Consider the following 27485-nt stretch of genomic DNA (forward strand, 5'->3'; position numbering starts at 1 on the left):
GGTGCCAGCTCAAATCACACATGGCAAGCATGTCTGCACACCTGTTAGCGGAGAGGCAGCCTGATAAAGCAGGTTGCAGGCTTTTCCTTACCACCAGCCTGAGAAAAACGGGATGCAGACTGTCTATACCATTTAATAGCCAGGAAAAGTAGAAGATAGACTCCCTCCCATTTCTGTACCTTGAGCCCCCCGCAAGTAAGTTGTTCCAATACATTTTCTTAAATTTATTTTTCAGAGATGATATTACATAAGATACCTTAAGGATATTGCACAAGTGACCAAAAGATGAAAATTTACTTCATTATTGTTAGGTGCAGGACAGGCTGAGTAAGCTGTCTGCAGGGCAGGCCAAACAAAGTTAGCTGCAGGATGACCTGGCCACTCAAACCCTCTGTCTGATTCTTTATCACCTGTGTGCTTCAAGCCCAAACCCCAAGCCCCTGCTCAAGGCCGAGCACTTAACCCCCTTGTGTGCCAACAAGGCAGCTTGCAGACCCAGAGACCCTGTTAGATTTAGGCAGCACAGCAAAAGGACTATAAAAGCCTTCCCCAGCTGCCCCCTCCCACTTCTTTCCTTCCTTCTTTTCTCTTTGTGCACTGCTGCAATAAAGATCTCTTGGTTGCTCCGAGTGTTGTGGTCATTTTCTTTCAATTATAATACCAAAATCTTTACCTGAGTAAGATCTGGAGCTCATTTCCATAACATGGGACATAGGAAGGGGCACATTATCATACTGTACCTGTGTAGGATTGTCCCTGCACTGTGCACATGATGAGCACCTTCCCTTTTCTGAATATTCATTCCCCGCCCAAATAAACTGCAGCTCCCCCTGAGGTGATTTTATGAGGGGTATCCTTATTTGCTGCAAAAAAACTTTATTCTATGACAACTGTTCTTGGTGTTCTGTTCTGATTCAGATCCCAGGGAGACGGAACCATTGAGTTCAGTGGCACAGCAGGAAGAACTAGCAGAATGTCTTGGGTAACACAGGAGATTAAGGATAGCCTCTTTCAGAAAACCCACCCTGTGAGGTGCCCACAAGACCCTTGTTTCTAGGATTCAACACTTAGTGGAGGGTTCCTGCCACAGACTGGGAGGCCAGCAGGGCCACAAAGTGGTCATATAAAAGTAAGGTAGCAAACAAGTTGAAAAGAACATAAAAATAATGTTAAAGAAGGGTGAAGATCTTATAAAGTCAATATGCATTCAATGCAGGATGTGGTCTACATTGGGAGAAACAGATTTTGGAATAAAGTAAGAAATACACATTCAAGGGAGAAGGTCTGCCATCTTCAGAGGGATAGACAGCCATAACCAAAGTTGTTTTTTTCTTTTTTAACTCTCTTTTTCAAGTCAATTTGTCTGAGTTTACTTTTAATGTGCAGACAGACCTTCCACCTAAGGGAGCCATTTCTTTTGATCAAAATTCTATGTACCATAAAATAAGGGATGGTTTATATGTTCCAAAGGCCAACACAATCCTTCAATTGTAGAAACTAGCCCATACTAAACTTTCCCTACCTTGTTTTTGTCTAGAAAACCCATTAGAGGCTCTGGCCCTGTCCTTTACCTGCTCTTGTTTTTGCCTTCGGACCACTCTTGTGATTCCCTAGACATGAACCCCATTTGAACCTAAATTACCATACACCCTCTTCTAACAAGTGACTGCACATCATTCTGTTGCTGCTTGGCCTTTTTACTAATGGTCTGGGTGCGTTCCATGGTTTATAATCTGGAGTCCCAAATTCCTCAAGTAACTTACTGTTTAAACCAACCATGAGAGCTACATTATTCTGACTATGTATGAAGAACACTGAAACTCCATGTCCCTGATGTCATTTCCCCAGACTAAGGCTTCATTGTTGAAGGTGATGTTGCCCTTTACACTATAAATAACACTACCCTGAACATTAAAACCTCCACCCCAAAGGATTTTCCTGGTCTGCCTTTCTATGCATGAATTGAACACAGTAAATATTTGCTGTCTTTGATGCCAGGGATTCTATTGTGTTTCTGAGCTTACTGTGTGCTTAGCAATACTCTGATTATGCTATTTTCTCTGTGACTGTAGTCCTCCAGAATTGAAAAAAATGACCTCTTGCCTACATGACACACCATGATCACTCCTTCCCCTTGATTAACACAAATACCAGTAATCTTTATATATATGTTCATAAATTGTCAGTTTATATATTCTAACCACATATAAGATGGACCTGCCAGCTTGACTCTAGAGATGCACCAAGAAACTATTACATATCTCATTCCATCAATATACTTTCCAACTTTACCAACACATTGATAGAGATTTCAGCAACTTTTTAGATGCATTTTCTTTTATAATGCCATATTAATATGGACTCTAGTTATAGGATAATCTACAAGGACTCCATATAGTTTTAGTGTTCATCCTTTTTCACTCAACGGAAAGTGTTTATTACAGAAACTGTGACCTATTCTTTAAAGTCCCCATTATCATTTTCCCATTATTTCCAATAAATGAATCCAAGCAACCACACAAACAACGATTCAGTGTTTTCTTAAGTTCTGTGCTTCTCTGTTAGGTGCCCATTAATCACAGGAATGAACTAAAGGCTATTCTGCTGTCTCCGGAAAGTTAGCTACTATAGAGCTGCTTTTCATGTGCAGACTGCTGATCCAGGACCATGGCTCCACCCACATCGTTATCTAATTCTCACACAGCAAGCCAATATCACCTTGCTCTAAATCAACCCAGGTTCAAGAACCAGACAACTACAGACAGCTCCAAACCCCAACACCTGTGCAAGTGGTCAAACCAACTGTCATTACTCTATCACTCCTGAAGAATACCCTAAATCGTGTGGCCTGGGAATTCCCTTTTCTCTCCACATCTCGTCTGCCCACCTGGTTATCAGACATGGAGGTGTGTACAAGGTGTGCAGTGTCATGGACTATAGTCAGGCTGTAATGATCGCCTTGCAACATGCCAACAAAATATTGCAGGAACAACAACAACAACAACAACAAAACAAGTGCTCAGGAGTGAATGGGGCTCTGTAAGACATCACTGGTCCCACTGTTAGTAATTGCAGCTATGTAAGGATGGGTATGAATTCTGAAGCTTTCTAGCAATCACATAAACCAACTCAAAAAAGGAAGGAATACCAGTGGAGTTGCAGGATTCCTGATAGAGCTTTAAAAATACTTTTCAAAAATTATGCACCAAATTTAAGTTGGTAAAAGTTTGATTTGTAAATCAAGAGATAGAATCCCTTTTGAAATATCAACACAGTGTTCAGGAAAGTTGAATTTGAAAGAAAAGAAAGATCAACAGAAAAAGCCCAGACAATATGAGTTTCCCATTAGATTACCTTTCCATACATGGTTTATACTTTATAAATGTGAGATAGAAAGCCATAAACCATATCCTGAGTTTAAATTTGAAATCAAAGGGAAAATGAATGGTAAATTTGACTCACTGTTCCTTTAAAATAAACAGGAAATAATTACAGAAAATGTGTATTTTATTTTAAAAACAAGATATAAATAAAAGAGTGATAATTTTGCAACATACATGAGCTCATAATATTGATATGAAATAAGTATTAGCATTTCACTACACTGTATAATTGCAAATGTTTGCTCATGATCATAGAAACATGAGTAAGATGTTAGAATTTCAGACAATAAAATATTGAATACATTTTTAAAGCAGAGAAAAGCATGCTCAATTTTCTGGAGATAGACTTTCAAACGTCAGATTTTATTCTATAAAATTTTGTGCATTGAGAATTTTCACTTTAGTAAAACTAGGCAAGAGACATTTTATAAGCAATTTAGATGCTTAATGTTATCCATTAGCAATTGAAGGTGTGTTTTCATCGAGGGCTAAGTAGTATACTATACATTTGACGTAAACCACAATATCAAAGACTTATAGTGCTATTTTTAGAAATAAATAACACTACTTAAATTAAATATCTAATACTTTACATTTTGGTACTAGGGATTGAATGCAGGGGTGCTTTATCACTGAGTTACTTCCCAAGACACTCCACCTTTTTTTTCCATTTTGAGACAGGGTCGTGAAGTTCTCCAGGTAGACCTGGAACCCACACTCCTGCCTCAGACTCCAGAGTAGCTGGGATTTCAGGCTGTGCCTCCACACACAGCACAGCAGTACCACGCAGTGAGGACTTCTGATATTTTCAGTCTCTCAACTGAATCCCTTCACTGCCCATCATCTTAAACAGCCACTCAGATTTCCTCAGCTGTCCTAAGTGATTGCCAAGAGACCTCCCTGTCCCTCCTGTCCTGCTGACCTCCCCACCTGTCTGCACTCCAAGCACTTGAGACTCAGCCCACTCCCCTGAGGCTGGAAGTGCCTTCCTCACACTGCTCATGCAGTTCATTCCCCTGCCAAAAAAGTGAGCTCAAAAATTATTGGGAAAACGATTTATGATCACTGTTGTTAATAATGTACTTTGCATTTCAAAATTTCTAAAACAACAGGTTTTTTAAGATCCTCACCAGAAATAAGTTTCTGAGATGTTGGACATGTTAACTAGGTGATTTAATCTTTATACAATGTGTAAATAGATCAGAACATCCCACTGAGTCCGATAAATACACATAATAAATATTGGTCAATTAAAATAAATCAATTAAAAAACAGAGAGAAACATGAAAAAAGCCTTCAGTGAGTTTCTAAAAAAAATGAAAATAAAAAACTTTCCTGGACATTAAACTCAGAAATTTCCTCCATTACATTCTTTTAAAATATCCTGAACAAACAAAACATATAAATGAAAAAAATAAATAAAACATCCTGAACATTCTTTACTGAGAAACCTAAGGTTAGAATGATAAATCCTTGTTTAATTATGTGCACAGTGTTCGTAGTTAGTCTGGTGTAGAATGACACTACAGAAGATATGGCCACGTCATTTGCCATAGTATCAGACAGTATTGACATAAGGGCTCTTCAAACATGAGCAGATGATGACATGGACATTCAAGTACATCCAAGACAACAGACCGCTAACCAGGCAGGTGGATTAGGAGACACCATGTGTCCTTGCTCTGCAGTAAGAGAGGACCTGAGAGACGCGGGTGTCACTGACGATGAGCACAAAGGGGCTGAGTGCTGGGACACACGAGGACACCAGCACAGAGCTGTTCATGACCCACTGGCCTCTCCTGGGGGCAAGAGTCATCCAAATGGTCAAAACAGTGTAGACGGAATAAAAGGCCACAAAGGAGCTCACCAGGATCAGGATGGTGCGTGTGGCTCTGGCCTCATGAGAAGGTGGGGGGTAGAGGACGTGGCTGTGGATGTGCTGAACCTGCTGCCTGTGTCTGTGCAGGACAAGGACCATGGAGCCGCTGGCCCAGGCCATGAGGACCAGACTCAACAAGTCGGGGGAGAAGTACAGGACAGTGTATAAGGTGCTGTGTCTCTCTGACACTACCCAGAAACAGTACCCATGATTCCCATCCACACTGAGATTTTTCTTATTCAATGGGCCTTTCACTATTAAAGGCAGAAATGAATTTATCACGAGATGCAGGGCCCAGCAGAGGAGGCAGCAGAAGCCGATAGATCGTAGTGATCTCATCTTGAGCGTGATCCATCTGCAAATTCTGGGGTTTAGCTTTAGGGCCTGGAAGCCATTGAACAGGCACCAAGTGCTGAAGGAGACACCAGTGCTCACTGTATAAAAATAGAAGACAAGTTTACACCTCGTGTCATCCAGGAAACGTTTCCATCCCAGAGCTGCCAGAGTCTGGGGGACTCCTTTAGCCAAAAGAACAATAGAATTCGCCAGTACCACTTGATTGAGAATCACGTCTGTGGGTCTAAAGTGGCGTCCAGTGAGCAAGGTGAAATTATAGAGACCAAGGAGGGAGAAGTTTCCCACGAATCCCACTCCCTGTCTGAGTGAGGAAAACCATCCCCATATCCATGCTGAGCAGATCACGTCAGCACTCGCAGGGTCGGCTTGTACCTAGGGCAGGGGATGAAGAGATAGACCCATGAGATTAAGTGTGTCGGCATCAATACATCCCCCAATGTAATACTGACCATAAACTAAACCCTCTCAGAAAAATAGACCAAGACTTTATGCCCAGAAACTCAAAGACCCAACGTGAGACCTGTGCTGCCCAAAGCTGCAGTGGCCCCCTCCAAGGGGAAAGTGAGCGTGAGGAAGAGCCCTGTGCCCTGACTCAGGTTGTTTCAAAAATACATTTTACAGGGCAATGGCAAGACACAGACATGTGCAGATGATTTCTTTCTATAAAAATGGATAGAAACGTAAGTATAGGGATGGCAGCTGAGAGGGAGGTGTGGTCAGAGCACATATCCCTGTCCACCTGGGCACTGTGGTACCTGCAGAATTTTCACAATTGGCCACTTGAAAGCATCTACAAGATAGGAAAGGGAGTTTGAAACTCACTGGTGTACTAAAGATGACAATAGGTCTACAGCTGTGAGGTAGACCACACAGAGGGATCGGAGAGAACAGGGATGTTTCAGAAGAGCAAGCCTGACATGAGCCAGAGGACAGGGGTCAGGCTGCAGCGGAGCCTCCAGGTCTGCCTAGCTCACCCTGTGCTCCACACCTTCCTGGGACTGTGGGAGACTTTGAGTCCTCCCCGCCCTGAGAATTTCCATGCTGTGTATCAGCACAGCCCCACTAACCAGAGCCTGTGGACATTGAGGCTGTTCTGAGACACGACTGCAGACATTCACAGCCAGGAGACTAAGGGTCTCCCACAACCCTAGGATGTGTGCAGACACAGGGGATCTAAATAGATGCTCCGAGCCCTCATGCAGGGCGTGTGCTGCCCATCTACAGTATCCCTGGCAAGAATAGAAATATCATTTTCTGCTTCATGAACAAATGGGGTGGGTAAGTCAGAGAACAGATTAATAGTGGTGTAAACAGCAGTTCAGCACATTCACAACCTGCTTACAAGCCGGGGTGCCAAGGGGGATACAGCCAGACTGGAGAAGCTGACACCCACATTTCCTTTTGCTCTCTTTGCCTTCCTCCAGTTTCTCTTCCTCATCAGGGTGAGCCACACGTTTTTGCTGAGTAGCCTTTTTATCCCCAAATGGAAAACACAATCAGGCCTTTTCCCTAAGGGATGTTAATGTGACTCTAACAGAACAGAATTCTAAATGGACTCCTGCAGACTCCCTTGGGCTCCACTTACTGACCTGAGAAAGCACGGTGGCCGCAGCATGGACCTGGGACCCGGGGACTGAGTGCCAGTGACATAGTGGACAAGACCCCTCAGAGGCTCTGCAGGGTCTCCTCTGACATCCCTTTAGCAGAGAGTCCATTTGTGGGGGACACTGGTGCCACAGAAGGGACACTTATCAAGGAACATATTCCTGCTCAGAGACTCCTGTGGACAAGATGAGAGAACACAGACCTACCCAACAGGCATGGAGGACCTGCTGAGGGTGGCCCAGAGCGATAGTAGGAGCTGGCCCGGAAAAGATGTGTGGAAAGCAGACTTGAGTGGGTTCCCTAACTTCCAACATGGAGAACCCAGAGTTCTAACCAATGTAAAACCTCAGGATGAAAAAAAATAATAAAAGACTAATCTGATAGATTGCCATAGATTAGTTTTATGGCTGATTAGAAGCATCAAGATACACATAAAATTTACAACTGTCCAAAGAAGGAAAAAATCCCTGCTTACCTGACTGTGTGTGCTGTCTGCAGTGGTTCTGAGGCAGCATCCTGCAGGTTGGGCATGGCAGGTGATAAAGTTTAGGGACTCCATGACCTCAGCGCCTTGCTGGGAAGTGTTTGTCATTTCACCTGCAGGTGCAGTGACAGTGCCAGCATGGGGACTGGAGATCACCTGGGCCCACACCTGGGGGCTGTCATGTCTCTGCAAGCCTGTCCCCGTGAGAAGCCCTTCAGGAGAGGCAGAAACAAGTGGGACAGGCCTCACCCTGGAACAAGCAGTGACCCCCTGGGAGCCTGAGCAGAAAACACAGAGACCTGCTAAGTGAGGAGTGGAGCCCGCGGCCCTGTGGGTTTCAATCATGTCGATACGTGGGCTTCAAGTGTGATTGTCTTAATGCCTGAGAACTCCTAGGATACCTGGACTAACATCAGACAGCATGGGGGTGAGTTTGGAGAAGCAACCACAGTGGTTCAAATAGGTGGGAGTACCTCAAGGTCTTATTCATTTGCTGCTTCAAGAGTATTTATTTCCTAACCCACGTAGGTCAGGCACTTTTATGGGCACTGGGATATATCAGCACAGGTGACATTGCAACAGCTTTGTCCCCACATTCTGTCTGCTTTCCTTACTCACATGCGCCCCAGTAATTAAGTTGCACAGTCTCTTGTCAGAATCCAGTGGTTCCACTGGAGAGAGAAGGGTAGAAACTACATGCTGTGAAGGTGGGCTCGAGGGTGGGTCCCACACTGATCAGGATGCTCACAGGGGGATCCATTGTGATGGTGCTGTCACAGGAGTTGCCTTAGTGAGTTCAGGAGAAGAGGGAAGATTCAATTCCCATTCCCATTCTTGGTCCCTTTTTGTCATAACTGAAAAAGTAGTTCTTATATTATAGTTAAAGCTTCATCCCAGGGTTTCATAAACTGACTTCCAGACCACTCACATATAATCGAATCAAGCCTTTATTGAAGCACACCAATGGTGGCTGAGCAGAACATAAAGCTGTTCCCCTGATCAGCCCCGAACAACTGCAAAGGCCCTCCTTATAAGCCTGAAAACCGCAAAAGGGATGTTCGGGGGTCCAGCCAATGCAAGCCAGCCAGGTTACAGAAGCGGGACAGTGCAGTCAGGCGGAGGGAAGCCTAACCAATCCCAGTTAGCTCAGTCACCCCAGTTACAGAAACAGAGCCCTGTTACCCTAGTTACAGAAACAATGCCCCATTAGGTAGTTCCGTGTTCTTTAAGGTTTCTATAGCAAAAGGAAAAGAACATCTTGCTCCAGTCACGACTCTTCTACTTGGCATGGTTGTTTTACAGGATGGAGTCATAAAACAAAATGGAGTCACATTTGCTCCTACTATCACATTCTCCACTGGTTTTAGTAGGTTTGATGTCAATCTTGCACATCATTAGGCCTCAGGTTTTTTTCCATCCTTCTGTGTCTAAGGGACTGTACTGGGCTTGCAAGACCATAAGTCTGACCTCACCTACATTCTTGTGTATATGGTTTAGGAGGGTTTTTAAGAGGCAGGGTCCTACAGTAATCCCAATCAGGAGAAGTACTAGGGGCCCAACTACGGCTGAAATGATGGTAGTCAACCAAGGGGACCATGAGAATAGGTTTTGGAACCAATTGCCTGAAGTTTCTAGTGCTTCATCTCTTTCCTTTAACCTGTTTCTCACAAGCGCCAAACTGTTCTTTATTACCCCAGAATGGTTTGCAGAGAAACAAATTTCTCCTGGAGCCATACAAAGTCCTCCTTGTTTCAGAAAGAGACCATCTAGACTTCATCTGTTTTGTAAGACTCTTTCTGTCAGAGAGTCTACTGAAACCTTTAGTTTGGAGATTGACCTTTCTAGTTTTTCTAAATCTATATCTATTTGATGGCTGAGGGACTTCCCAAACCAGCCAGGAGGGGAACTAAAATGGGGGCAGCCAGTCTCTGTTGATAAATCAGTGGGCTCTGGCCTTTTAATAAGTCCAGGTGTTCTTTCCCTTTTATTCCATCAAAATAGTGGGTTACATAGTTCAGAGTTATTGACAGTTTGGAGATATAGGCAAGGAGTTTGAAGTGGGACCCGGGAAGCACAATTTTTGGTGAAAGGGGAGTTGTCCCACTTGTAAGTTGGGTTGTGGAAGCAAGTGTCTCTTTATGGGAGATCACCCAGGGTGATCTTGGGAGTAGTTTCCCAGGTACATCTTCCTGAGCTAGACATATTGGTGAACATCTATGTTGACCTTAATTTTTCCTCTAATATTAGGGACCTCCAACTGCCATAAGGGAAAAGGGCAATGACCGTTCTTGCTACTTCCAGGTTAAAGGGGGCGATGTGCAGTGGGCAAGCAGTTTGGAGTCCTTTTTTAGAAACTGAGTGGGTCAAGGAGTCCATGGTAAAACATCTGGTTCAGGAAGAACAGGATATAAATTCATCTGGGGTGGGCACTTCTATGAGAGAAACAAAAAGACATGAGTGCTGAAGTAAGATTAATACAAAATAGCAGTTGTAGCATCTGGAATCTGTCCATGAATATGAAAATGACAGAAATTAATATTTGTTTACAAGGAGGTGGAAGACCTGAGAAAATGTCCCCATAACAAGGCCTAACAAAGCCTAATAAGGCACTTTTTTAGGGAATATAAATTTTTAACATTGTAAGAATTATCAGGAATGTAGACACAACATTTATTTAAATTAGTTAATGTCATCTGATTTTTGAAACAAATACCTTTTTGGCATGACCTCTGTGTTCAGTAAAGATCCTTTTGTTACTTAGGGCTATATAATTATATTAATAAACATTGATTACATCTACTTGTGTAGGAAGTTAGGAAGATCTGTGGGCTTTAAACTGACTAAAAACTTCTGGCAGTTTTTTATTGATAGTTATCAGGCATTTTTGTCTAGAATTTTTCTTTGTTGCCTCCAGTTTTACTTATTTTTGAGGATGCTCACACTAGTGCACATTTTAAGTTACATTAAAATAACGGTTGTTTCTTTTTAAATGTCTGGGAATGGTTGTGCTTTGGTTTTAACTGTTTTTTGCTAAGTGTTTAAGACCAAACTGGTAAAACTGAACTTATTCCTATCTATTGATAAGAGTCAGCTGAGTTTCCTCGGAGGACATTCTTGGGGAACTTGTGAGCAGCATTTTAGTTCTGTTAGTGTCATCTGCATTAGAATGGGTCAAGGTCTTGCTGACCATATGTCTTCCCTTGGAAGCATCAGGCATGTCTCCCCTTTTTAATGACCCTCCTCTTTTGCAGCATGGACACTCATTGGCTTTCTGTTCTCCAGGGGTCTCATTAATCTCCCTTATCAGGAGGTTATGTGGCCTGGAGTTGCAAAGCTTCCCCCTGTCCTGGGTTCAGGCTGACTCAGAGGGCAAGAGCCAAATATTGGTTTCTTTGGCCCCTTTATTTTAACCTTAATATTTAAATTTGGCCTTAAACATCCAGCAAGTCAGTTTTACCAGTTTAAAGTAAGAATGCTGGGCTTTAACTTTAATGCTTATAACTTTACAGTTGATTTTTACATAACACAATATCCTTATTTTATGTATTAATTTATGTAATGCTGAAGACCTGCCTGAAGGCAGAAGATGACACCTTAGCATCTACTGTGATCCAATCACTGTACGCCAACAAGGCAGCTTGCAGACCCAGAGACCCCATTAGATTTTTGGCTATAAAAACTCTCTCTTGCCAGGTCCTCCTCTCTTGCTCTCTCCTTTTTCTCTCACTTTCCCTTCTCTCATTTCCCTTTCACTTTTTTCCTCTCTTTTTCCTTCTCTCCCTCCCCCCCTCTTGCACTTTCCTTTCTCTCTCTACTTTCCATTCTCTCTCTTTCTTTTGCCTCTCTCTCTCTCTCTCTCTCTCTTTCTCTCTCTCTCATGTTAATCAGACATTGTCACAGTAAAGGTCTCTTTCTTGGTTGCTCTAAGTGTAGTGGTCACATTTTTTTAGTTATAATGAAAATACCAAGTGAAATTAACAATAGAAAAACATATTTTGCTTGTATATAATTTTGAACTTTGCCTGAGTTATACATTATATTTTTATTTGAGATCACAGTAATCTTTCCAATAAAATTAATCTTTGAATATAACTTTAAATTAACTGAAATCTGGCCTACTTTGAAGTTATTCTGACAAGTTGTAAGGTGAGAGGCAGAGCCTTATCTCAGGTAAGGCAGGGCTCTTAACAATCTTAGGTAAAGTGTTTTAGTTCTAAAGTTGATCTTTGTCTTTTTTTAGTATCATTTTATAAAGTTTACATATATTGTTTTCTGACTCTGCATGAATGTTAGTAGTACAATATGACATACATCTGAAACATTAATTAAGGAAAGGCTGAGAGCCCTTAACATTTTTTTATGTGGAAAAGTGGCAAATGTTTTATATTATTTAACCTTTAAAAAATTAGGCTTTCATTACTTTTTAAAATATCTTTAATTTTTTATATTTTAGTGTAAAAGGTAACATAAGATTTGGTTACTAAACATCAAATAATATAAATCCCCAATAAAATCTATTACCTTTATAAGTATAAATTACCATTACAGACAATTTTAGTTTGGAGACTACCCGCTTGATAAAATGTTCTTTAAACCTTTTTCCTTAAAGACTTGTATACCTGAAAGATATGAACATATTTAATCTGTAAAGAAGAGTAATGTACCACACTTTTATTGATGTTTTTATATTAACCAAGGTTAGCTTTTAAAGGAAAATCTAGACTTTGTAATGTAGGACAATATTTTAAAATAACAGTTGCTGTTTAGCCACAGATGTATAAACCTTAATTTCTCCAAGATTACTTGTTCTAGGGAATAAACCTTAACAGACATAATATAATTAATATTTTTAGAAGTTTTTGTCATTTTAACATATAAATATATCAATACATTATTATTTGTCCTTAGGGAACAACCTTGAATAGTTTTAAATATTTGTGTTACATATATAACCAACTTAGTTACATATAAACCTTTTAATATTTGTCTTTTATTTATAGACCTTTATATTACTTAATTAGACCCTTTTGTTGTTTACTTAAATGCATTATAATTATACTTTATCACATAAAGACTTTTTACCTGGAAACATTTTTCGTTAAATATATTTTTATATTTAGAACATTTTAATAATTTTTTATTTATTTATTTTTTAGTTATCGGCGGATACAACATCTTTGTTTTTTTTGTATGTGGTGCTGAGGATCGAACCCGGGCCGCACGCATGCCAGGCGAGCGCGCTACCACTTGAGCCACATCCCCAGCCCCTTTAATAATTTTTTAACCCATTGATATTTTTGTTTGTACCTTGAAATAACCCTTATAAACTTTTGAGTTTAGATAAATTAATCCATTTTAATAAGATGAAACATTTGTTATTTACAGTACTTTAGTTGAAATACAGTTGAAACCTCTTGACTCCTTGTATGTAGAATTATATTTGTTGGGACTTTGTAATTTAGAGTAACCTTGTTTTTATAATAACACAAAATAATTTCAAATTTCTTTTTTAGTTTACCAATTTGTGAAAACACCAACATTGTTTAAGCATTTTACCTTATGGAATTTAAGGAGTTAAAAGTACTTGATATTATATTTAACAGTCAGCATTTTTAACTTTGTACCAATTAGATGTCTCTAACAAACACAACCATGATTAATTTTATGTACGTTTAGATAAATTTATGTATCTTTTTTTAAAAAAACAAGGCATCAGACAAGTGCATTGAATAGTATTAGTAATCTTTTTTGTTGAATAAAAATCCTAGAGACAATGGATATCAGACACTTTATAGACATTAACATTTTAACAGCTGTTTAACCATCTAGAAACAAAACTGTGCATTAGTAACTTTAAAGACATTTGTACTTTTATTTATTTTTCCAATTTAAATTGAACCTTTTAAATTATATTAACCAAAAGTATTTGGATCCATTTTTTAAAAATTTTAATTTATGAGCTCATATGTCAAGTTTTTGTACCAAATATATGTAGACATGGCAATACACATAGACAGACAGTACACCGGTGCACCCACAAAGCAAACAGACACACAAAAGCCTTGTAGCTTATTTTTTTTAAAACCTGTTAGATTGTGAGTTAACCCTTGTAAATTGGCCTTAGAATAAAGCAGAGTGTCATCAGAAAAACATTAACCTAGGCATATTGGATCAAAATTATGAGTTTAACAAATATAGAATTTTAAAAGTTTTCTGACCTTTTTCCTGAGGTGGTCCTGTTCATGAACGCTGAAGAGAGTTGGGGGAACATAGACAAACGAAGGGGGCTTACTTTTCCCTGGAGGAACTTCCCAGAGATGCAGCTTCATCGGTCTCCTTGGGAGAGTCCCCCAGGGTGGGGTTCCATTTTAAACTGGTTTTTCTCATTTCTTGGATAAGGGCCACCAACTTTTAGCCTGACATTGAAAAATCTTTAGACCATTTTTTAGTAGTTGGGAGTTATTTATGCTTGCAAATACTGAGAGACAAAAGCCAAAATTATGCTTTTTGTTATACAATTTAGGAATAATAATTTTATAAAACACTTTAGTTTTAATCTGTCCTCTATAGGAAGTGACATGATTTACCCAGTTGGCCATCTGGCCCAGTTTCTAAATGAAGACAATCTCTAGAATGCCTTTTTCTTTTTACCTTTAGCCTTTACTTTTGACAATTTTTATTCCTGTTGGCAGCACTTTACATTCTAATGCAAGCTGTAGTGAGCACAGTTAAAACCAGTTTAACCATTTTTTCCCATTAGAAACAAACTCAGGTAGAAATTAACACAGAACATAAAGGGAACAAACAAAAACAAACCAACAGACAAAGTCCTGAAAAGTGTTAAGAAAACAAATTAAAGGGGTCCAGTAGAGATCTCTGTAGAACTTCCTTGTCTCTGATGTTGGTGGAGCGAAGGAGTCCTGATGAAAGAAGGGCGGTTATGGGAACAAGAAAAGGGCCCAGCACAACACTCGGATAGACAAACACAAGACAAACAGCCAGCCAGCAGACACGGGACAAATGACAAACAGCAGAACAGACACAAGACAAGCAACAATCGCTGAGGTCGCACAGGGAGGCCTCCAGTGGGACAGAGACCACGTCTCTTCCTGCCCCCAGACAGATGAGGTCTCACAGGGAGGCCTCCAGGGAGACAGGGACAACGTCTAGTCCTGTCCCGGGGAAGGTGTAAGCCACTGCATCCAATCTGACCTTTTCCCCCAGAAGAGTCGACTCACCAGAACTGACAGCCGGCAGGAGGCTTTTCAGAGCGTCCTAGGATGGATTGGAGTCGTCCTCAGAGTGAGGCTGAGGAATGTCTCTCAGGAGCTCCCCTCTACTCCAGGGCCGAGGTCCAAAGGCCCGTCATTGGAGGCAAATTTGGCATGAGGGTAGGGAAGAAATGGATCCCGGACGAGCACCCAAATGTTATAGTTAAAGCTTTGTCCCAGGGTTTCATAAACTGACTTCCAGACCACTCACGTATCATCGAATCAAGCCTTTATTGAAGCACACCGGTGGCAGCTGAGCAGAACATAAAGCTGTTCCCCTGATCAGCCCCGAACAACTGCAAGGGCCCTCCTTATAAGCCTGAAAACCGCAAAAGGGATGTTCGGGGGTCCAGCCAATGCAAGCCAGCCAGGTTACAGAAGCTGGAGTGTGCAGTCAGGCAGAGGGAAGCCTAACCAATCCCAGTTAGCCCAGTCACCCCAGTTACAGAAACAGAGCCTGTTACCCTAGTTACAGAAACAATGCCCCATTAGGTAGTTCCATGTTCTTAAAGGTTTCTATAGCAAAAGGAAAAGAACATCTTGCTCCAGTCATGACTCTTCTACTTGGCATGGTTGTTTTACAGGATGGAGTCATAAAAAAAATGGAGTCACCTTTGCTCCTACGATCACACTTACAGTCTAATGTTCAAGGACAATATGGACAATGATGCTTCCTCCTTTATTCTTGACTTAGATGAACTAATTTAACAATGTATTATAGGTTTTCTTTATTTCTTTTAGTGAGACTTTTTTCATTCTATGTATTCTAATTTATTGTGAAATATATGTACACAGATATATACATAAATGCATATTTTACACGTGTCTTAGTCCATTTTGTGATGCTTTAATAGAATGCTACTGACGAGGTGATTTTTAAAGAACAGAAATTTGCTTCTCACAATTCTGAAACACTAAAGTTTAAGGTCAGGTGGTCAGAAGTTCTGTTTTCTGGTGAGGGCTGCACTCTGCTTCCAAGTTGGTTCCTTGGGTGCTTGTCTTCTGGAGGGGAAGATCGCTGTACCCTTACATGGCAGACGGAAGAAGGACAAAAGGACTAACACTCCCCTCACAAGCAAGCCCTTCTTAAGAGCACGTAATCCCTTTAGTGAGACTTATTAGCAATTTAAGGGAGGTATTTTCTACTCTTAGTTTGTTTATATCCATTATAAAGGTGATATTATATTACTATAGAATATGTATTATGTGACTATAATATGTAATTATCATATACAATTATATATGAATATATTATCTGAACAACTGAACTTAATAGGAAAGTATTTTTGCTATTTATCCGTGTATAGAGTCATCCCTCAGTACTGTTAGGGCTTCAGTTCCTAGACCACTGTGGATACCAAAATGGACAGATGCTCCAAGTCCCAAATACAAAATGGTGTAACACTTACGTATATCCTAAATGCAACATGCTGTATATTTGGAATCACCCCTATATTATTCATAATACCCAATGCAATAAATGCTATGCAATACTTGCTGTGCTTACTGCTTAGGGAAACATGCCAAGAAAAACCTGTGTACACGTTCCCTACAGACACAATTGTTTTTTAAAGTGATGTGACCTCTTGTGGCACTCTAGCAGGAGCAATGGGACACCTGTGTATGAGAATAGTGGCTATGTGATTTCTGCTCAGGTTAACCTTTCATGTCTTGACTTGATGCTTACTAGTTTTCCTTTGTATTTAGGGAATAGTTGGTGATATTTTGAACTGTGTAAAGATCCTGGTCCATACCAGTGGTACTCCCACACTTTTAGCCACCATGATGATTTCTGACCTCAGCCCACATTCATGAGTGGACAGTGTACCATGAGGTAGACTTTTCCATCCTATCAGTTTCCATTTGGGGCCTTATACATTTCATCATTCTATTGATGTGGATTTGTGAACTTTTAAATGTCCAATTTGGTGTAATTGCATTTCTCTTATTTACTCTGATGATCACGTTTCCCCAGATAAGTCAGTGATTTTCTCCCAGTTGGTTTCTTTGTGTTTGATCATGTCACCATTTTCCTTGGCACTTCCTCTGGAGCAAAACAAACAAAATATAGACCTTACAGAGGCATCTTGTAAGGTCCTTACTCTGATCAGGAATCAGCCCTTTGTTCCCCACAGAATTTTGCTACCTCTTATTGCAGGATGGTATTGAGGAGCTTTGGTTCAGTCCTTAGATGGGTTTGATTCTGTTGGTGAGTCATGTCTTCAAGGTCTCTCCGAATCTGATGAAACCAGGTTCACAAATGCCATCTCTGCAAAGCACAAGCAAAGCCATTGCCAGAGATAAATGGTTCTGACAGCAGTGTGTGTGTTAAGGAAAATGAACAAGCTGTGAGTACGTGAAGATCAATAGGTCCAATACCCAATACCCAGTTAAGTCTCACAGTGTTCATGAGGCAGTGTATTTCCCATTTGCCAGTTCATTTACCAAATTCATCACCAAAATTAATCAATATGCACTTCCATTAATAATCTTGGAAACTCCTTCAGCACAGAAGTTTGGGAGTCTCTTCTCATGCCTCCTGAATCTCTGGACCACCTAGGTGACAAGACATCCGACGGCTCAGAGGCAGGAAGCTGCCCTTCTCACTGCTGTGTTATTCATTGAAACAACAAATGGGCTGGGGCACTGAAGCCTTCCTGTGATCCTAGCTACTTGAGAGTGTGAGGCAGAAGGACTGCACGTTCAAGGCCAGCCTGGGCAACTTATAAACATGCTATCTCAAGAATGAAAAATAATAAATAAACCATGGAGCTGGGTGTGGTGGTACACACCTGTAATCCCAGTGACTTGTGAGGCTGAGGCAGGAGGATCGGAAGTTCAAGGCCAGCCTCAGCAATTTAGGTAGGCCCTGAGCAAGTTAGTGAGAACCTGTCTCAAAATACAAAAATACTTAAAAGGAGTTGGGGATGTGGCTGAGTTACCTAGTGTCCCTGTGTTCACTCTTCAGTGCCAAAATAATAATAATAATAATAATAATAATAAGCTGGCAATGTACTCCAGTCATAGAGAGACCCTGCATTCAATTCCCAGTATCACACCCACATAAAAACAAATGACTGCCTACTTACTAGAATTTCTTGAAGATATGGGTTCTCACATAACTTCAGCCTTTGACTCTTCATAGCAGCTTCTCAGCATACTTAGGCACTCAGCAAACTACTGAGACCCCTTAAGACAGGATGAAGACAAACAAAATAATAATCTAACTGTAGGAAAGTGTGGACTCACCTGGCTTCAGTCCCTTGACAGATGCCACGGTGGTGAAGGTCACCCTTCCCTTGTCCCCCACAGATCCTGGAGGAAACCCTGGGATCCACTGATAAACAGCACTGGGATTCCATGGATTATGCAGATTAACTTCCAACATGATGGAGCTCTCTGAAATGTCATGGCTTTCCATCCCTTGGTCAGAATATCCTAGGATAATAATGTCCTATTTATTCTAGTATTCTTCCTACCCACATATCTCCTCCTTTCCTTTCATTCCCTTCTGCCTAATTCTTCAGGCCTCTGAACCAACAAGCAAAGACAGGAGTTACCATGCTGACCAGGGGAGTTGGTCTTGACTCACAAGAGACACTGGACTATTAAACTGGAGGTATGGAAGAGTAAGTCCCATTGGGCTTCTTTATATTAATGTGCCTGGCTAAGGGCGATGAAAAACTGTGGCAACGTCAGCAGGCAGGATTAGGAATCGCCTGAACAATTCAGAACTGGAGCTGTTGGTCACACTATGAGGTCAATAGCTTTAGCACCACAGATACTTGCAGAAGGCAAAGAAAACATGGAGCGCATTGTGGAGGCAAGCAACTGTGCAGCCTTTGTTTACCAAAGTGACAAATGTAGTTATCATGAGTTTTTACTCCTTATGTTGCCTTGAGTGTGTGTGTGTGTGTCTGTGTCTGTGTCTGTGTGTGTGTTTTGCAAATATCTGTGTTTTCTTTCCTCTCTTATTCCCTTATCATGTAGCATAAGGTGTACTGACTTAGTATTGTAGCTGTCAGTATTGTTAAAATGTCACTCAAAGCTCTACCTCCTTGGGAAAAGAGGTAGGGCATTTTGCCTTGTATCTTGTTGAAGGAATTACAAGCTTGTGACTGGCTTTATTTTGGATATTAAGTTTGCTTTAGGGAGAGGAGAATGGGAGCCACTTTGACAATGTTTGGACATACGATGGTGAGTTTTGTGTCCTAACTTGACAGTGCCACAGGATGCCCAGATATTTGGTCAGACAATCAGGTTGTGGACGAATGAGTTAACATTTGAATAAGTAAAGAAAAATGCCCTTCCCAATGTTGGTGGGCCTTGATCAGTTGAAGGCCTGAGGGGAACATGAACACAAACCCTCCCATGGCTAAATGGGAACACCTCTTCATGACTGCCCTGCCTTGTACATCAGCTCTTTCCTTCCTTTGGACTCAAACAGAAACACTGGCTCTCTCAGTCTTCATCCTGCTGCCATTCACAATGAACACTCCCCACACATGGCTTTCTTGCAGATGGCAGATCTTTGGACTTCTCACTCCCCATAGTTTCATGAGCCAATTCCTTATAATAAATAAGTAATTAAACTTCCAGACACATACACAGAGACTCACATGCTGTTGTTCTGTTTCTCTGGGGAATACTGACAATATTTAGGCTTTTACAATGCTCCTTCCACTCTCTTTTTTCCCCACATTGAAGTACATCCTCTGGAACAATTATCATTGTGTAAAAACTGTGTGCATTTCCCAGTGGCACATCCTATTGAAACAAGCAAACAGGAACTTCAGAGAAGATCAACCAGCAAACACCAGCTGAAGCAAGTGACCAAGGTTAATATCGGTAGTCTTAAATATGAGCACCTTGTCTCTCCAAGATGGTCCACTGGGAAAGGTGCTTTTCTTCTGGAGCATTCTGGAAAAATATGCATAACATCAACCCATCCATGACAAAAATGTCATATATCCCAACTTGAAGGACCTTCTACAAATCACTGGACCATTGTTCTTCAAAAGCATGAGAAGTTAAAGTGTCACAAAAGCCAGTGAAAACCAACAAATTGTCATGAACTTGAGACTAAGGAGCATCCTGGTTGGATTCTGGACCAGAAAAAGGACATTAGTGGAAACCTGAGGAACTCGAAAGAGAGTTTATAGTTCATGTCAGGTGTTGTATCAAGACTGATTTCCTACTTCTGATGATTGTTGATGGCACATAAAATATTAAATTTAGGGCAAACTGGTGAAGTACATACAAAATCTCTCTATACTATATCTTGCAACTTTACTATAAGTCTAACATTATTTTAAATTTTAACAACTACCATAAAATGAGAGCTAAATAGTTGGAGGATATGTTGATTGGCTTGGTTTAAGCATTACATATGGTATACATATATAGCAACATGTCACATTGTACCCTATAAATGTGTACAACTGTGATTAGTCAATCAATAATGTTAACACTAAGATTTATTTTCAAAATTCTAATCAATTTGAAAATGAGGTATAACATATAATGATCAACACACAGGTCATGGGAACAATGTAGAAATAGATCAGATACATGTACACATGAATTCATGGATTATTAAGATGTCAGCATAATTTATATGAAAATGTGCTGAGATAATCTGATATCCATAAGAGAAAATTGGACTTTTCCTTTAAAAATGAAAAGTATTCTAGACTTATTATAAGAGCTATATTATGAGATATTCAAATAAAAACTAGGAGAAACTTTCTCATATCTTAGGCTAGTGATTACTCCTAAATAGAATTGGAAAATGAGGAGTGAAAAATTATATTTGTATACATTAGATTTCATGAAAAATTAAAATTTGCTCTTCCCAAGAGAATCAGCACAATGAGAAAGTTAGTTAGGAGAAAAGATTTTCAAATTATACTTCTGACAATTTAGTTGTATAGAGAGTATGTAAAGAGCATGTACGCGCAGTCAGCTTTAAAAAGTTCAGAAGACCCAGATGCTCAGGAGGCTGAAGCAGGAGAATTCCAAGTTCCAGGCCAGCCTAGGCAATTTAGTGAGAACTTATCTGAAAATAAAGTTTGTTTGTTTGTTTAATAAAAGAGCTGGTGTGTGTAGCTCAGTGGTAGAGTCCTCTGAATTCAGTTCCCATCAAAATAATAAGAAATAGTAAAAATTCAAGATATGAACATATTCATATTCAAGAATGTTATTTTATTTCCAAATGGCACATAAGCACATGAATATATGCTTGACATCATTATTCATTACAAGAATTAACATTAAAGCCACAGCAGGATAGTATGATATGCTCACCAGCACATGCAAAATTAGGAGAAAGACTGACAGTACCAGCTGGTGCAGATGTGGAGAAACTAAAGTGGTCAAACATGGCTGGCAGAAGGGAGAAACTATGCATCCAATTTACAAAAGTGTTTGGACCTTTCTTGTACAGGCAAATACGTACCTGCCATATGATGCTACAGTCTCACCACTAGATTCTTACCCTAAAGAAATCATCATCATTAGTCAAGGTAAGTTCCCTTTTTTGCAATGGGTTTTCCGCCAGAACACAGGTGTTGTGAAAACCCCGCTAAATGAAGGCCAAAATGGGAAAGGAAAAGACTCACATCAACATCGTTGTCATTGGACATGTAGATTCGGGCAAGTCCAACACTACTGGCCATCTGATCTACAAATGTGGAGGGATCGACAAAAGAACCATTGAAAATTTTGAGAAGGAAGCTGCTGATATGGGAAAGGGCTCCTTCAAGTATGCCTGGGTCTTGGATAAACTGGAAGCTGAACGTGAGCGTGGTGTCACCATTGACATCTCCCTGTGGAAATTTGAGACCAGCAAGTATTATGTGACTATCATTGACGCCCCAGGACACAGAGACTTTGTCAAAAACATGATTACAGGCACGTCTCGGGCTGACTGTGCTTTCCTGATTGTTGATGTTGGTGTTGGTGAATTTGAAGCTGGTATCTCCAAAAATGGGCAGACCCGTGAGCATGCCCTTCTGGCCTACACACTGGGTGTGAAAACAACTAATCATGGTGTTAGCAAAATGGATTCCACTGAGCCACCCTACAGTCAGAAGAGATATGAGGAAATCGTCAAGGAAGTCAGCACCTACATGAAGAAAATTGGCTACAACCCTGACACAGTAGCATTTGTGCCAATTTCTGGTTGGAATGGTGACAACATGTTGGAGCCAAGTGCTAATATGCCTGGGTTCAAGGGATGGAAAGTCACCCGTAAAGAGGGCAGTGCCAGTGGAACCACATTGCTTGCAGCTTTAGATGGCATCCTGCCACCAACTCGTCCAACTGACAAGCCTTTGCGTCTGCCCCTCCAGGATGTCTACAAAATTGGTGGCATTGGTTCTGTCCCTGTGGGCCGAGTGGAGACTGGTGTTCTCAAGCCTGGCATGGGTCCCCTTTGCTCCAGTCAATGTCACAATTGAAGTAAAGTCTGTTGAGATGCACCATGAAGCTCTGAGTGAAGCTCTTCCTGGAGACAATGTGGGCTTCAATGTCAAGAACGTGTCTGTCAAAGATGTGCGCCGTGGCAGTGATGCTGGTGTCAGCAAAAATGACCCACCTATGGAAGCAGCTGGTTCCACTGCCCAGGTGATGACCTGAGCCATCCAGGCCAAATCAGTGCTGGCTCTGCTCCTGTTCTGGACCGTCACACAGCTCACATGGCTGGCAGGTTTGCCGAGCTGAGAGAAAAGATGGATCGCCGTTCAGATAAGAAGCGGGAAGATGGCCCTGAATTCTTGAAATCTGGTGATGCTGCCGTCGTTGATTGGTTCCAGGAAAGCCCAGGGTGCCGAGAGCTTCTCTGACCCTCCTCCTCTGGGTCATTGTGCTGTTCGTGGTCTGAGGCAGACAGTTGCTGTGGGTGTCATCAAAGCAGTGGACAAGAAGGCTGCTGGGCTGGCAAGGTCACCAAGTCTGCCCAGAGAGCTCAGAGGGCTAAAGGGATATGACCCCTGACCCCTGCCCCCCAGGCTTAAAGAGGGGTGAAGAACAGCCTCAGAAGGGTGTGTCTCAACTGGCCATTCAGGTTTGACAGTAAAAGACTGGTTAATGATAACTACGCATCGTTCGACCTTCAGAAGGAAAGGAAATGTCTTGTAGACCATTTTGGTCTTTGTGTGTGGCAGTTTTAGGTTATGAGTTTTTAAAATCAGTACTTTTTAATGGAAACAACTTGACCAAAAATCTGTCACAGAATTTTGAGACCCATTAAAACAAAAAGTTTAATGAGGAAAAAAAAGGTAAGTTGGTCCCAGATATTTCCTCAATTATTGTGGAGAACCACATTTCAATATTAATTGCTTTGGGTGCTTTGTACAATGTTGTTTTCCAAACATGATCTCAAGTCCCCACGCAGATGTTTATTGCTGCTGCAGTCACAGGTGAAATGCTAATTACTTCCCAAGAAGGAGGTGAGATCATGGAGTTGCAGTCATTTATTTCAGACTCAGATGCCCCTCCCCACTCCTGCACAGACACTGCACTGACACCCACTGTGTGCACCTCAGATGCCACTTGGTAAGTATCTGTATTTTGTCAGATAAGTGTTTGATTTATAGGAGAATTCTATCACAGGAAATCCCCAGGAACAAAGGACGTGTGTGTGTGTGTGTGTGTGTGTGTGTGCTGTCTGTGGGTATAGTGTGTAGTTAGTATGTGCTCTGTTTTGTGGTGTGTGTGTGTGTAGTGTATAGTGTGTAGTGTGGTGTCTGTGGGTATAGTGTGTAGTTAGTATGTGCTCTGTTTTTGGTGTGTGTGCAGTGTGGTGTGTGTGTGTAGTGTATAGTGTGTAGTGTGGGGGTGTTGTGTGACTGGCCACAGGTATATTTCTGCACAAAGTGTGAAATCACTCTTTCCAAGAGCAGCTGTTGCATCTGGTGCCTTTCCTGCCTCCATCAGCCTGATCTCTCCCATCCCCTGTCCCAGGTGTGGAGTCATTAAAGTACGCATGGCTAATGGGGGCTCACAAAAGAATTTTCAGGGACATCTTAGTCTTAAGGTGACATCATCACCCAGGCACGTAAGCAGATGTCCAACGTGCCTTGCCATTCTCATTTTCCTATTAATCTCCTGCTGTTTCTCCCCTAATCACAAGATTCATTTTTTTTTAAAAAAAAGCAACCTAAAAGGATAAAGATAAAAACAATAAAAATTCTAATTGGAGAACTTGTTTGATGAACATCACATCCTTCCCTCTGAAAGTAGGAATCACCTAGTTTAAATCATCCCTGTCTCCAAATGTTCTATGACAAAGGGATATAAGCTTTAATCTATGTTGTATTTCAAGCATCACCATGTTTATGCAATTCACAGATTTGCAGGTTCCTAAGTGTTTTCTCTAGCCCTGGGAAACATGGATTCCCAAACCAGGACTTCATACTTGAGCAGACTTAAATTCATTTCATAAAGTCTTTTTCACATGATTCCTGCAGTTTACCTTTCCCCCCCTTTTTAGTTTATTGCTCTAATTTCATTACCTATTTTTTTTGAGAGAGAGAGAGAGAGAGAGAGAGAGAGAGAGAGAGAGAGAGAGAATTTTTTAATATTTATTTTTTAGTTTCCCGGTGGACACAACATCTCTGTTTGTATGTGGTGCTGAGGATTGAACCCGGGCCGCACGCATGCCAGGCGAGTGCGCTACCGCTTGAGCCACATCCCCAGCCCTCATTACCTATTTTTAATTCCACTTATCACACCCCAAATTTCTCTTTTCAATATTTACTGGAATTTCAAATATTACAAAATGTTAAATTTGAATCTGAAAGCTAATATTCTGGTTGCTGGGGATATGGCTCAGCTGCACAGAGCTGGCCTCACATGCACAAGGCCCTGGGTTCAATCTGCAGCACTGAAAAAAACTAGAACTTTGCTGTAAAACCCTTAAGAAATCATCAAAGGTGTGAATGTGAGGTGCATGTTTATTCAGATACCCCACCCCCACCCCTGTTACCCTTGCTAGCCAGAGAGGTCACAATGCTTCATTGTTGGGGATCTTGGCCACCACTTCATAATCACCCAGGAAGTTCCCTGCAGACTGAATTCTCCTTCTGTCTTCTCCTGTGAGAGGTGCTAATCAGTGTCCCTGGGGTGTGACCACTACCCACACTTCTCTTTGTCCTATCATCACTAGTCCAGTCCTTGACCAAAAGTGATGTCTCCCCCAAACTCACACATAAACTGTTCTCTTTATCCCATTTGTTGAGATTTGATTGCAATATTTTTGCAAATGATTTAATTTTTTCAATGTTAAATTGCATGATTTTTCTGGAAAATAAATTTAGTGAAATTTAGCAAAATTTTATGAATTGGCAATCTGAATGATCTTCAAAAACCTCTGTAAGTATGCAGTGTTCTGTATCTTTTCACACTACAATCAGCTGCAGCCACAAGACACGACACTGGAGAGGTACAAGTTAACTATACTCACACAGGTCCTAGAGAAACAGTCACTTCATGTGCAAGGGCCCACACTGGGGAGTCCCACAGGAGGGGTTTGCCCAAGCAGGTGGGAGAGTGAGGAAAACTTTCTATTATAAAAAGTACAAATATCGGGCTGGGGATGTGGCTCAAGCGGTAACGCGCTCACCTGGCATGCACAGGGCGCTGGGTTCAATCCTCAGCACCACATAAAATAAAAATAAAAAATAAAGATGTTGTGTCTGATGAAAAAACTGAAAAATAAATATCAAAAAATTTTCTCTCTCTCTCTCTCTCAAAAAAAAAAAAGGTACAAATATCACCAGATGTGGTGCCACATGCCTGTAATTCCAGCAATGAGAGAGGCTGAGGCAGGAGGATTGGAAGGTCCAGGCCAGTCTTGGCAACTTGGCAAGGCCATAAGGAACTTAGCAAGACCCTGTCTGAAAATAAAAAATAAAAAGTGTTGGGGATGTACCTGATAGTGGAACATCTCTGGTTCCTGTCCCAGTACCAAAAGAAAAAAAGTTACATTTTATGAAAACACCAAAAACTTTTGGGACATCAGGTTTGACACAAGGTTAGTAATACTTTGCTAAGACAAAATCATGAAAAATATCCTGCGATATTTTTATCTGAGAGATTTTATATTATATATATTTATATCAAGTATTTATTATTTTCTTCTAAGATTAAAGCTAGAAATGTACCTCTAAAGTTTTAATTAAATCTTCACAGACTTCAGTGGTGATTATTGAACAAGCTTTCCCCTGAGGCCATCATTCACTTCAACCATATATAAGTTCTTCTGAAGCTCTCTTATGTAAATATCTGCCAATCTAGGTCATTACAAGTTCTGTCACATTTTTAGTTTTTTCCAGTAGCAAACTGCAATTCTTATTATACTTTACACATAGTAAGTTATTTTCTTTAAACTGATTTTTAAATGTTTTGTCCTTTTGATATTAGTAGAGGAAATTAGGAAATGTTAACATTTTCATTGACATTTTATTTAATAAGGTACATATTAGTGTGCTTTGAATTACTAAAAATACTGGAAAGACATCTACCTAGGACAACAGATTTCTTTGCTATTATTTAAAATAAGTTCTATAATTTAAATACCACCTTTGGTTGTCATTCAATGTTTCCTTTGTATTACTTTATCAATCTGGCTCCAAAATCTCCCCCGTTTTACTAATGTATTTTTGCTTGTACATTTAAGATTATTGCTTACATAAAAGAAAAATTTCAACTGTCTTGACTTGTGACTATTCTAGATGATATTATTGATCTTAATAACATTTCCTGTTTCTAGAATGTTTCTCAAATGTGTATTTCAATTCTCAGTCATGGAAATGGACATTCATCTCACGGCTGAGGTCTCTGTGTGGTAGAAATGACCATGCCAGAAGATAACTCAACCAGGCACCGCCAGCGTGATAGTATTTTTCCTTCTTGACTTCAAACATCCTCATATTTCACCATCCAACAATGAAGCTTCAGTGCTTTTGGAAGAAGGAATTGTTCTGAGGAAGGCTCTCTAAAAACGATCTTGAAACTTCTATTATTTTATCTTTTATACGTGATGGTAAATATTTTGAAGTGTGATACATTCTTACCCCAAACAGAAATTTCTTAACATGAAATAGCATCTATAGAGCTATAGGATTAGCATTCCCTCCATTGATTTTCACAAGAATGCATGGGTTTTCCCAACATCTCCCAGCATAAACCTTATCAGTTACTGTCATGTCACTTCTACCGTACGCGGCTCGGTTATGAGCATCAATCCTTCAGAGTGACTATTACATAATTTTGTACAATGGTAGTTTCTTCCTATGGTCCTGAGACTACTGCAAGTGACCTCAGCTTTCTCTCAATTTCCTCACATCCCTTATTTGATCAGATTTTCCAAAAGAATCTTGGAAAGTTTCTGCTCTAGATCTGAAATAAACTGCCTTCACCCTCAAAGACACTTCTTTCTTATACTGAGAAATTTTAGAGACCAAAACCTGGTTGCTAGAAATAGGCATTGGTATTTGGTTGCC

General features: G+C 40.6%; 1 protein-coding gene and 1 long non-coding RNA gene across 2 annotated transcripts; both read right to left on the reverse strand.

Moving 5' to 3' along the window:
* Positions 1–5040: 5040 nt before the first annotated feature.
* Positions 5041–7755, reverse strand: LOC107158826 (vomeronasal type-1 receptor 1-like). The gene is made up of 2 exons (XM_015505317.1): positions 7700–7755; positions 5041–5920 (listed from the first exon to the last, which is right to left on the reverse strand). Exons 1-2 carry the CDS (start codon positions 7753–7755, stop codon positions 5041–5043), a joined length of 936 nt encoding a protein of 311 aa, XP_015360803.1.
* A 79-nt stretch (positions 7756–7834) lies between these two features.
* On the reverse strand, positions 7835–21761 carry LOC125612796. Its single transcript, XR_007343268.1, has 3 exons — positions 21645–21761; positions 15800–15805; positions 7835–7864 (listed from the first exon to the last, which is right to left on the reverse strand). It is a non-coding gene; the product is annotated as an uncharacterized LOC125612796 (long non-coding RNA).
* Positions 21762–27485: the final 5724 nt, after the last annotated feature.

This window comes from Marmota marmota, unplaced genomic scaffold, assembly GCF_001458135.2.
Source record: "Marmota marmota marmota unplaced genomic scaffold, marMar, whole genome shotgun sequence".
Lineage (NCBI taxonomy): Eukaryota > Metazoa > Chordata > Mammalia > Rodentia > Sciuridae > Marmota > Marmota marmota.